Source organism: Epinephelus fuscoguttatus, linkage group LG2 (genome assembly GCF_011397635.1).
Source record: "Epinephelus fuscoguttatus linkage group LG2, E.fuscoguttatus.final_Chr_v1".
Taxonomy (NCBI): Eukaryota; Metazoa; Chordata; class Actinopteri; order Perciformes; family Serranidae; genus Epinephelus; species Epinephelus fuscoguttatus.
Window position 1 is genome coordinate 49,626,796 of NC_064753.1, and position 13,040 is coordinate 49,639,835.

General features: G+C 40.9%; 1 protein-coding gene across 1 annotated transcript; it reads left to right on the forward strand.

Moving 5' to 3' along the window:
* Positions 1-821: 821 nt before the first annotated feature.
* On the forward strand, positions 822-12,972 carry ctsd (cathepsin D). The gene is made up of 9 exons (XM_049563970.1): positions 822-982; positions 4,941-5,097; positions 8,066-8,189; positions 8,298-8,416; positions 8,505-8,704; positions 10,326-10,448; positions 10,916-11,060; positions 12,064-12,162; positions 12,415-12,972. The coding sequence occupies exons 1-9, from the start codon at positions 921-923 to the stop codon at positions 12,574-12,576; spliced, it is 1,191 nt and encodes a 396-aa protein (XP_049419927.1). The 5' UTR covers positions 822-920; the 3' UTR covers positions 12,577-12,972.
* Positions 12,973-13,040: the final 68 nt, after the last annotated feature.

The following is a 13,040-nucleotide window of genomic DNA, read 5'->3' on the forward strand; positions in this document are numbered from 1 at the left end:
TGATAAGAGTATACATGTATAATATGATGTTAATTCAATAATTATATAATAATTTAATACAGAAGAGACTCAATGATCACTAAAATTAGGTGGGAAAAAAGTGGATATATTGATATCAGTATCAGTCAAATGAGTTGATATATATCGGCATATCTGCAAAAAATCCTTAAGAAATTTATATATAAAATGACCGTGTACAATACACAATAACAGCTGCATATGGGAATGTATATGAATATATATGAAGAGTACATGAAGAGTATGAATGACAGTATTTAAAGACCATTACATAAAAAACAAATAGATTAAGCATACAGAGGGAAAAAGTAAATTCAGTCAGAGGATTCACTTTATTCCTTTTAAATAACTGAGTGATTTGAGAAGAACCTTCAATTCTAAAAGAAAAGATAAAAATTTAGGAATTGATTTGGAGAATTTCTGTTTGTGAATAAAACATTTAGCATTTAAATAAACAAAATTAATTACACATTCAAGAGTGCTATGACCTGGAATTATCATAATAACAAATACAATATCCCTAAGGCTTATTGTATGTTTGCTTATTGACCCTTTGTTGATTAGTTTGTTCACTTTTCTTGATTACATGACTTTAGTATTTGCTTATTTTATTTATTAAGGGAGGAGTTTATTAATTTCACTCGCACATATTCTTCTTCTGTTGTTGTATTTCTGTTGTTTTGTTTTGTGCAAATGAACCTTAAAATCCTCAAGTGAAAAAAAATAAATAAATAAATAAATGAGTAAATAACATTATCCCCGGAAGTGACGTAACAGGAGCGGCTCCAGCCTCACGTGACGGAGCCTCCACTCCTCCTGTCAGCTGATAAAAGTCGACAACAAGTCAGAAGCTGCTCAGTCATTGTTGTGTCCGTGATTCTTAGACTCCGTCGACTGCTACAATGAAGCTGTTGCTCCTCTTCGTGTTGGCGGCGGTAGCTCTCAGCGCCGACGGACTGGTTCGGTAAGAATATTAATTATTAAAATAAAATAAAGTGTTTTTTAACGCGGTTTAAGTGAACCGACGTCAGAGCTGGTTAGCATGCAACTTACACAATGTCAGCTCTCTTACCTAACAGTGTCCGACGGGCACAGAATGTTTCTGCTGCACATTTCAAATAAATAATATGTAATTTTCAGCATGTTAGCTCACAGCTACTTCAGCTCTGTGTGTGTTCATGGAGCTAGCATGAGGCTAATGAACGTTAGCCATTGTGTGTGTGTGTGTGTGTGTGTGTGTAACCGTCGTCGATGACTGATGATCTTGTGACTTACAAACCTGTTGAGTTGAGGCTGTGGTCTCAGCACCTCTGTGTGGGCTCATAATGGAGATGTTTCCAGAAAATCATACTGGGCTGTACTGGTCCCAATATGAGTGTGTCTGTTGGGTTTAAGCTGATTAATTTCTGCCTCTCTTTAAGTGTGTTTAATCAGTGTGCTCACACAAAAGAGACATGCAGCTGAAACGAGGAGCACAGTCAGACACACAGAGGAAGACACCAGTGCATTATTCAGAGTGAAGGGTGCTGAAATAAGTATGATATGATTAATGTATCAGGAGGCTTGTTGCAGACACAGGAGGGAGATGTATTGCAGAGTTCCTTCCTGCACTGCGGCTGCTGCAGAACAATGAACCCTTATTAACAGCAGACATTTGTCAGATTTGTCAGAGTAGGAGCAGCTCAGGTGAGACTGATTCATGAACGATGGCTCAGTTCCATTTACTGTCCCAGTAACTTGTGCCAGTGAGCCAGCCAGCATGCGCAATACCAGGGGCGTGAGCTAAGTGGAATGCAGCCATCACTGATGTCATTGAATATACCTGTGTTCAGGGCTGCGACACTATGACAGGGTGTCTGCAGGGCCTGATAAAGGCCTGAATTAAGTTCTCTTAATATGAGGTCTTAAAGTCTGAAATTGTCTTAAAGTCAGATTTTATGGGTCTTAAATATATTCGGTCACATAACTGTAAAAATGTCTGCAGCCTGACAGACCCAGTGACTGTTTACAATCATGGAACAGACCGAATAACTGCAATAATAAACTGCATTTATGACAGCGATTTAGATTTGTTTTCTTTTTACATGAAACACATTAAACTCATGCAGCTGTTGTCATTTTCAGTGTGTTTAGTTGGCAAGAGTACGTACACATGTCACGCACACACATTTATATATGTTGTGTATTTCCATTGCATGTTTGGTCTGGAATTAAAAAGGTCTTTAAAAGTCTTAGATTAACTTTGTTATATCTGTAGACACCCTGTATGAGATTTTCACTGTATGATAACCGTCTCCAAAAATGTCACCGTCATTCAACAAGTTATATTATTAGTCAAAATGTCCCTTGAAGGAATGAAAATGGAGGGGTTAAGGGTGGCAGTAGCTCAGCAAGGCAGCAGTGCCTCAGTCTATGGGGACCTGGGTTGGAAACCAGACGGTCGCTGGTTCAAGCCCCTGTTCGGACCAGATATGGAGCAGCACAAACAGATTGAATATAAGTGCTAGAAATAAATATGAAGAACATTAACTTGGATTAAGCTTTATTTTTCTCCAGGGTTACAAAAAGTTAAGACAGTTTGCAAGTTTGTCCCACAGCTTTCCACTGTGTTCTTCCTTCACACCTTAATGTGCTTCATTCAGCTTCATTCAGTAGCTCAGTCCATGGGGACTTGGGTTGGGAACCGGAGGGTCACCTGTTCGAGTCCCCGTCTGGACCAAAAATATGGCGCGTGGACTGGTGGCTGGAGAGGTGCCAGTTCACCTCCTGGGCACTGCCGAAGTGCCCTTGAGCAAGGCACCGAACCCCCCAATCGCTCGGGGTGCCTCACCAAGGGCAGCCCCCTCACTCTGACATCTCTCCACTTTGTGCATGTATAGGTCCTGTTTGTGCATGTGTGTGTCTTTCAGACCTGTGTGTAATTGACAAGCAAGAGTGAAAACATTGAATTTCCCCTCAGGGGGATTAATAAAGGAAATAAACTTAACTTAAACTTAAACACACTGAGTTACACTCCTCAACAGAGTGGGAGTGGGTAGGGTCCAGTTTTGGAAGGACTCTGAGAGGCATCATTGCTGCATGATTATGACACTGATAAACACAGATGTCTTTTGTAAATAAACTGACGTCTTGTCACTGAGTGCGACCCTCCTCTGTCTTCATCAGTGAACATAACGAGGATAACGCACCAATGTTTGAGCTCATTTCTGAATTATGTTCATGTAGTGACATTAAAGTCGGCTTGTAATCCAGTTTAAAGTTAAGGCGGACTGTGCATTCGCTGCTTTTGCCTGTGAGCTTTGTAACAGATTAACGTTTTCTCTTTTGATTATATTATATTTGATTTGTAGCTGTTTTTCTGCCTCTTTGATATTTTGTGTTGGATGCTTTTATTGTGAAGCACTTTGTATCTTTTATTTTTTAAAAGTGCTTTATTTTAATTTTTTACATTCTTGTTTTAGTTTTAGTTTAATTGCCCTTTTAAGGCGTCATTTAATGCTCTGGTAACTCTTGGTTTGCATATCTTGTAATCGTGAGTTGCAGCTCTCACACGTTATCGTGGGGTGTGCTCAAGATATGAAGCTTCCACTCTGTGGTAACTTGGGCGAGTGACTTTCTTCTACATCCTGCTTTTATACAAACCACAGGGTAACAATATGGCGGCAGGGCGTTTTTAGTGTTTAGAGAGCTGTTTCAGTCACATGTTTGATTTCTGTAAAAGCGTCTTGGTGTTCGTTCACAGACCCTGAAGTTAACAGTATCGGTAACATGACTCCGGTGTAAATGGAACCACATTAAGGTTTGCTCTTAGTTTAGGGTTTAATTTATCAGGAGGAAACGATGATGAAGCCTAATGCAGTTAGCTGACTCTTCATGTACTTGTTACATGTTAGATTTACAGTCAGTTTATTAGGTACACTGAGCTGAAACTAATGCAGAGTGATCCAGCAGTCCTGCAGGGAATCCTTTCATCATGAAGGTTGTAATGTTCAGTTTCTGTTCTTACTGTTTCAGACAGTGTTGATTCAACTTTACGGTCATTTTGGAGACTCACAAGTGTTCCTCTTATTTTGTCCACCCCTTTAGTGAGAGTCAGATAAAAAACAGAAACAGCTCTGTATCGAACAATACAGTTCAATAACACCACAAACGGTAGGATTTATCGCAGGCCTTGTATTCTGGGCATCTGCAGGTCCTTCAAATGTCTTAAATTTATTTTAAAAAATAATGATTAGGCCTTAAAAGTCTGTAGATCATCTTAAATTTGTTTCAGTGAGGTCTTAAATGCTATAAACATTTTATCTAAATTTATTTATCAATCTTATAATTTATTTTTGTCCAAATGAGTCGAGCTCTTCTGAGTGAAAGTTCACAAATCTTTTAACCTGCCATTGAACTTAAGACTGTCTTTTATTATTCTGTTTTATACTTGTACTTTTTAGCAAAATCTAGAAAAACCTAACTCACTCTAATAATCATATTCCTACATACATTTACAGTGGACCACATATATACTACTTAACTTTATACTGACCTGCAGTGCCTGTTTTAAATTTGGATAAAAATCATCTTGAAGGGTGTAAAAAGCATTAAAGTGTCTGATGCCTGTTCACACCCTGGTTAAATTAGATTGTGTTAGTTTCTCCAAGTGTACCTAATAAAGTGGCTAATGGGTGTATCAAAAGAGAGACTTATAGGGGCATGTTTTTGTTACAGGCATTTCTGTGTTGTGTATAGCTTGTAAGTGTATTTTGCAATACTGAAGGATAACACGGTGCAGATAAGGTTGATAAGTATGTGGGTTAAATCTTATCTGCACAGCCACCAGTTGTGTTTGTGCTTCATTATATTATTCAGAGACCTTAAACCAGGCTCTAAATCTACAGTCCTAAATCAACTTTTCTTATGTTTCTGTGTTTCAGAATTCCCTTAAAGAAATTCCGTTCCATCAGACGTGAGCTGACAGACTCGGGGAGAAGCATTGAGGAGCTTCTGGCCGACACACACTCCCTTAAGTACAACTTTGGCTTCCCCTCCAGCGGTGGACCCACTCCAGAAACCCTGAAGAACTACCTTGACGTAAGCCTCACTCTCCGAACCACTGACCTGTGGACCCTTTAGTCTTCCCTTTCCCCTAATGCACCGCTCAGAAGCTGAAAAGCCAAGCTGGGTGAGAGCTGCAACAAAGGTCCTCTTGTGTTGTTGCGACCGCCTCGGCCTTTTTCTCTAAATCGTCCCCGCTGAATGGAAAATTAGACTTTGCCTGTCAAGACCAGAAAATCTTCTGCAGACAGCTTTTGTAGAGAGGCTGTGACTCGTTGTGCTGCAGAATAAAATCAGCAAGTGATGAAACTGTGAGAGTAACGGTGTTAACCACATGACGGCTGACTCAGTGTTGATCCGTAAGCCTCCTGATCCTCATCAGCTGACGGAAAGTTTGTTTGTTTGTTTGCTCTCGGTTTTACAACATGTCAGGAAATGACCTTTTATCTTTGATAATGACATCAGCCCGTCACAATGGTTTGAGAGGAGAAGAGTATATAAGCATTTCACTCTGACTGGCTCAGGCTTTCAGATCATCTGATGATCTTTGTGGCTGTGCTGCTGCTGCAGGTTGTTCTACATTAAATGAGTCGTTACTCTAGGAAGTAGATTTAGACTCGTACTGGTCAGTAAGGGCGTATCACGGATATTGGTATCAGTATATCTGCTTGTCAATAAACTGCACAATAGAAAGGCCTGCAACGTGTTAGGTAATTCAGGAGTGGTGTGTCCTTTACATACTTTGTCCACACAAGAACACTGACCACTTCATTTTTTCTAGGGATGCACGGTATTAGTTTTTTGCTGATATTTTTAGATTCATTTTTGCAGATTGCTGATGCTGATACATGCACATATGTTTCTCCACCCAATTTCAGAGGACATCAAGTCTCCTCTGTTGTGGAACTGACATATAATTATGCCTACTCTTATTGTGATGGCTCTGGTGGCAGACGCAGACATAAAATACACCGCTCTTCAAAACAAAAAAGACAAGAAACAAGAAAATTACTATAACTTGTGTTAAATGTAAAACGTGCTATACTTATTTTTATGTAACAAAAATGTGAGACTCCATATATCTTGGTCACAGTTCTTTAAAAAGTAAAACAAATTTAAGAAATCCTTATTAAAACAATCTGTTTTTGCAAAAACGCTGCATGTTTTTCCATAAATAATTTTAATCCGCAGAGCTCACAATAAGCAGTCTTCATTGCAAATACTTGTATACTGTGACCTGCAACATTTTCATCTGAAAATCAATCATGGAAATAAAGAATTTACTTAAATATCACTGATGTAACTGATGAGACATGCAAAATAAAAAGTCAGCTGTTTTTAAGGCATGTTGTTGAACTCAAGGAGGTCATGCACCCTTAAACTCTTTTTAGCCGTGCACTAAATGATATGACCGTACTGTGATGAATTACATCAATGCAGGTGTTACTATTGGCATTTCTTACCATGTCTATAAACACCTGCATGTCATGGGTTGAACCCTGCGTGACCCTGACACAGAGTCGTCTGGTGAGGACTTATCTATGTCATGAAGAGGAAAAAAAAAGTTAACACCTCCTAATCAACTTCTGCCTCACACATCCACCCAGACCACACTCTGGGTGCCCACTTTTCATTTTTCAAAGTTACACAGTAGGTGGAGTTGGGCTCAGACCTAAGTTACACTCAAAATAATTTTACTCAATTATGTATCTATCTCTTTTTTATTACTTCAAGCTTTATTATTATCCCCGCCAGGTGTAAGCAGTCCGACTGCAACCTGGTTTTGTTCTGTCTGCCACACAGCATCATATCATGGCAGGAGTTGTTTTACACGTGGAGCATTTTGCCTGTTTAATTTTGTGAACTTTCAGAATTAAAAATGCCGTGCAGTTAATGTTTTTAAAGATTGTTTTTTAAATGTTTATTGTTGTTTGTCTTGCTTTGTTGTGCTGCAGCCTTCAGACAAAGTGAATAAGGTCCAGTTATGAATGACATGGTTAAAGAGTTCTGGCTGTGTTTTACTTATTAAAAAACATTAATCGTCATCATTGGATTGTATTAAACATGCAGTAACTGCAGCAGGATGACTTCATATGCTACATGCATGTGTCAGGCTCCATCAAATGTAGATTAGCAGCATATTTTTATTAGCTTCATGGACATGTCTGTGGCCTGTCCTCAAGGCGCCCACTGTTCTGTATCAGCCAGAGTAGGGTTAGACAATGTCTATCCAGTTGGCATATAATGATGCCCACAGTCAAACAATGACGTCATGCACATGAACTTACTTTTCCTCCGCACAGCTTAAAAGCCACCTCATAATTTGATTAAATAATCTGTTTCCTTTGAGTAAATCAACTCACAGAGCTCTTATAACTATTAGAATAAACCTATTCTTCTTTTTTGCACTTCTTTGCTAACACTCCTTAAAATACTTCATCAGCTGTAAGGCGCTAAATGTTTGTCATCTTTCGTTGGCCTCGCAAAATCAAATCTTGCTCAGTAAAAGAGGAAGAACACTGAGGTCTGGATGACTTTGACATAACTCTCACAGTCTTAAGATTTTGAGTTTCAGCCACATGAAACGGAAGTTTGCGTCAGCTCATAAATTTGTGGAGTAATCATTTGTTGTGTCACGCTGTAATTGTGAAACAATAACGAGCGATTTATTGACATCATGACTCAGTAACTATTTGACCTGCGTCCTACTAACATTCGCTGACACCAACAGCTGTAAGGCCTCATCAGCAACCAGAATAGATCCGCGACTGTGTTATCCTGCTTTGTCAGACCTTGTTGTTGCTTTGATTTGTTGTTGACCAGTTTTCTGTGGTGAGGGATTACTGTAATCTCTTTCCTAAATACATAAGATGAGCTGGAGGACTGTGTGTTCTCTCACATAGATTTATTTACTGTCGTGGAAAGGCCAGTAAATCTCCACAAGCTCTCAAGATCCTGATGGCTGTTATTGAGAATCCTAATATTGTTGGGTTTTTTTGTCCAGGCCCAGTATTACGGTGAGATCGGCCTGGGGACCCCTCCTCAGACCTTCACTGTGGTGTTTGACACAGGCTCCTCCAACCTGTGGGTGCCCTCCGTTCACTGCTCCATATTCGACGTCGCCTGCTGTAAGTCATCACAGATACAGTCCTGCATGTGTCGGCTGTAAAGTCACGTCTCTGTAGTAAAAAGTAAAAAAGTGTCATGTTGAAGTTTTTTCTCCTTTTTCTTCGCAGGGCTTCACCACAAATATAACGCCGCCAAATCCAGCACGTACGTGAAGAATGGCACTGACTTCGCCATCCAGTATGGGAGTGGCAGTTTGTCGGGCTACCTCAGTCAGGACACGTGCACAGTAAGCTAATCTCACACGTTAGCATCACATCCAGCTGTAGCTTCAGTGAAGTTTTACGTGACAAGCTTCTTTTTTTCTTGCTCTCCAGATTGGAAACATATCTGTAGAGAAGCAGCTTTTCGGTGAAGCCATCAAGCAGCCCGGTGTGACCTTTATCGCAGCCAAGTTTGACGGGATCCTTGGGATGGCGTATCCTCGCATCTCCGTGGACGGGGTGACTCCGGTCTTTGACAACATCATGGACCAGAAGAAGGTGGAGAAGAACGTCTTCTCCTTCTACCTGAACAGGTGGGACACCGTACAGTTGTAGCGTGTTATTGACTTATAACTGTAGAGCATGTAGTAGCATTTTATTTAAGTCAAGCCACCGCCGCAGCTTGACTTCAAGTAAGGGTGTGTTGAACGAACAAAATGGCAGCAGGTGATTAACGTGATTTTAAGGAAAATAAATGGAAGAAAAAAAACCCGTCACGTTCGACACAGGCCAGTTGTTGGGCCAAAGAAATCGTCCAGAGCATCAAACTGATTCTCAGTTTTTCTATTTTCTCCACTGTTTGCTTTTTAATCTTTTATTTTTCTCTATTCTAGTTTCATCTCGTTGTTTTCCTGCACATTTTTTGTCATAGTTTTTTATATTTGTGTGTTTTTTCCAGTCCTTGTCGTGATCTGACAACACATCCGCTTGACCAATCTTGATCAACAGCGCTGCCATCAACTCCTGAAAGCACCTGGGACTTAAATTTAGCTCCACCTTCAGTTCTGATCAGTGCCAAAATTTAGCTTCGTTCAGATACTCGTCCCAAAGCAGGCGAACACAGAGCAGCAGTTCATGTTACGATTTTTAAGTTTCCTCCTGCAGTGGAAAAGGAGCAAATGTTCACTTTAAAAGCTGTGTTACTGCCCACATACTGCTGCAAGAGTCAGAAACAGGAAACACTTTGCAACTGCTCAGCGGCCTGGTAGATGTGACCACAGCTGGTGTTGAGTCGGGTTGGGACACTTGGATGTTGCTGCCATCATGTTGAGAAACTTAATTCTCTGAACACAGTGTGTACAGCAGGTTAAGATGTTAACAGGGCCTCTGATAACAGCAGCAGATAATGATGATGTGCAGATGGATCGTTCTCACACATGTGGTCATAACATCCAGTGAAAGTGGAGAACAGTATTTCTTGTCCTCGTCTGAATTTAGTGATCTTGTTTATGTTTGACTAATTTATATTTCTGTATGCAGGATTTCGTTACCTAGGTGTGGGTGGTGAACAAATTGTGACATGCGTAGATATTAATCTTGATAAGTGTTCTACATTTATAGACTTCGGGTCAAAAACTGCACAAATAACTTGTTTTAATTTTGATACTGAGGTCATCCGCAGATTAATATCACCAGACTCTGCAGCTCCGTTGAGCATTTTTAATGTCTTTTAGCTCATAGTTTTAGATTCACAGCCTGCAGCCCTCCTGTATGTCTGTCAACACATTACCTGGATATTTGCAACTACCTGGTGAAGAAAGTGCAAAGTATTTAGCAGTTGAAGAGTCAGATAATTGTGTCAGATGTTGGTTAAACAGAAACACGACTTCAGTTTAATGTTAATGTTGCTTCATGTCCGCCGGATGTTTAATAAGGCAACTGTTGGCTGCTTCAGTCGTGCTCCAACTATGGGAATGTTTTGGAAGTGGAGGCACGTGAACTCAGAATCTGGTCTAAAATATGTGAATGAGAAACTTGAGTGGGAAAAAAACAATACAAGAAGACACTGGTAGTATCTAGCTGTCATGATGTCTGTGATTTCTTTCAATACTCTCTGCTGACAGAGTCCAGTATAACCAGGATGTTCTTATGACTTGATCCTGATGTTTTTCTGTCTGTGGAGACAAAGTTTGAGTTTGTGTCATCTCTCTCCAGAAACCCAGACACTGAGCCTGGCGGTGAGCTGCTGCTGGGAGGAACTGACCCCAAATACTACACCGGGGACTTCAACTACATCAACATCACCCGGCAGGCCTACTGGCAGATCCACATGGACGGGTGAGTGCTCCAATATTACACCCCAAACACAGAGATCGTTATATTATCATCATTCTAATAAGTCAGGCCCGGTTGTAGTTCTCTTACTGGGGATGATTGACACACAGCAGACGCTTGCAACACAGAGGGGACAAGCACAAATGTGGAAACTCGGAAAGAGAGGTTTTTTAATCTGTGTCTTCAAAGCATTTGGGTCTTTCTCAGCATTGTTTAAGTTATATTTGCGCACTTTATTTTCACAAGATTTATTTTTTTATTTTTTTTTATACAATGGTTGACAAAATATTTCGATTTTTGACTGTCGGACGAAACCATTTTCTGTTTAATGAAAAATAATTACTAGATGAGAAAATGTTGAAAGTAATTTGGTTACAGCCTTGATTACATGCTGAGTTCAGTGCATAATTTCCAAACCACCGTAACACCGTGATGCTGAAAGGTGTGTATTGTATGTGTGTGTGTGACAGGATGGCTGTTGGCAGCACTCTGAGCCTGTGTAAGGAAGGCTGTGAGGCCATCGTGGACACCGGGACGTCTCTGATCACCGGCCCTGCTGCAGAGGTCAAGGCCCTGCAGAAGGCCATCGGAGCCATGCCACTGATCCAGGGAGAGGTGAGACAAGCAAACTTAATTCATACACTGTAGCCCTTGTTACACAGAGGTGGCGCCATAGAGCTGCTACAGAGTCCCTTCTTTCTGCTGCCTTTGTATTTTTACGCAGAACTAAACAACAGTGGAAACATGACACTCCAATGTGTGATTTTTAGACGGCACGCCAGCATCACAGAATTATTTAGCATCCCTTTGATATGACGGCTGATCTTGTCCTCGGCTCAGAGGGCAAGGAGCTCCTTAGCCTCATTGTTTTCCCAGTTTGTCGACATTTTCGGCTGCTGTTCTTCTTCCTTGAGTTTGTTGTCAGGGTTTTTTTTTAAGTCTCCCACTGTGGGTTACACACAACACATCGTCAAAACATCACATCCACCCTGTCCATGTTCCTGTCCTGCTGGCAGTCCTGTTAATACACACATCGTTTCGGTGCTGTTACTACTTCTGTTGCTGGCGAGACCACTCTGTACCCCCATTCCTCCGATTGTGAATTTTATACAAAACAGTAGGCAGCATAATGGCGCAATATTCAGGCCTTGAAGAGGCAATGTAACAGGAGCTCCTGATAAAAAGGCAAACCTTGATTTGTAAAAGATAAATACACACACACACACACACACCTCTGTCATGTTGCTCTCAAAGAATAAGCCTGGAGATGCTCAATATTTTCTTTAATGTCAAAACTCATAAAAAGGCCAAAACCATCAATGACTGTAACTCTGAACAACCACTGTGTGTGTACCTACAGCTTGATAGATCTTCTTCCTCTGCTGAGCACCAAATGTGGATTAATCTGCCGCTGAAAGTAGTCCCCAACAAAGCCACTTTTTCCATCTTGTTTGTTTGATTCGGTGCCTTGCTTAAGAGCATTTCGTCCGAAATCATGAAAAAAGTCAGAATAAAGCAGTGACACGTAGATTTATATTTTTATTTTCTTGTCAGTTTGTAGTTTAAATGAATGTAACACGTGAACAGTTTATTAAAGAGTGATGTCTGGTTGTTTCAGTACATGGTGAACTGTGACAAGGTTCCATCGCTGCCCGTCATCAGCTTCACGTTGGGAGGGAAGACCTACACTCTGACCGGAGATCAGTACATCCTGAAGGTGAGACTGTGTGCAGGTGATGATTATTGTCCAGCAGAGGGAGACAGAGTTGACTCCTGCAGCAACAATACAACACTGTGACTGTGTGTTACATCATAGAAACAAACAAGCGCAGCTTTGTTTGACCGAGTGAAGCCAGGAGGAGGCTGGTGTGTCGTCTGAGGAGTGACCACACATTCCTCTGTCACATTTATTTAAAACACCCCAGCAGCTCCGTCTCTGACTCTGTGTCTGTCTCCTTCAATTATCCAGGTGAGTCAGGCGGGAAAGACCATGTGTCTGAGCGGCTTCATGGGCCTGGACATCCCCCCTCCTGCCGGGCCCCTGTGGATTCTGGGAGATGTATTCATCGGCCAGTACTACACCGTCTTTGATCGGGACAACAACAGAGTGGGCTTTGCCAAGTCCAAGTGAGCAACACGTTCAAGTGCAACGCTAAACATCCAAGTTTTGGAGACAAACATCTGAGCTGCACACGTTTTCTGTTGCTTTGCAATCAAACAGTATTTAGCAATAGATTTTGTGTAGAGCCTGAATGCACTGATCGGAACAATTTGTACAATTTCCAGCAGAGTGTGTGACACGGGTTGGAGGTTTGATCTGTGTGTGAGGCTGTGTATGATCAGGGATCAGATGATTGTAACGGTACTGCCCTTTTTAAACATCTAAGTGATCGTTTTGTTTTTTTTAATCAGGGATTTGTTTCAAACAGAACACTTAATTTGCATTTTAGGAGGAAACTGTTCCATTACTACTGACTTTGAGATGTATTTTAATGTGATTGGCCTGAATAAAAAGTTTTTAAAAGAAGCTGTGAGTCTCTGCTGGTTTGTCGTCCAGTTAAATGTTTGGTTCTTCCCAAACACCCACATTGAGGA

Coding starts and splice junctions, on each gene's coding strand:
- ctsd (XM_049563970.1), top strand. CDS start 921: ATGAAGCTGTTGCTCCTCTTCGTGTTGGCGGCGGTAGCTCTCAGCGCC. Junction 5,098..8,065: donor CCCTGAAGAACTACCTTGAC/GTAAGCCTCACT, acceptor TTTTTTGTCCAG/GCCCAGTATTACGGTGAGAT. Junction 12,163..12,414: donor GAGATCAGTACATCCTGAAG/GTGAGACTGTGT, acceptor TCAATTATCCAG/GTGAGTCAGGCGGGAAAGAC.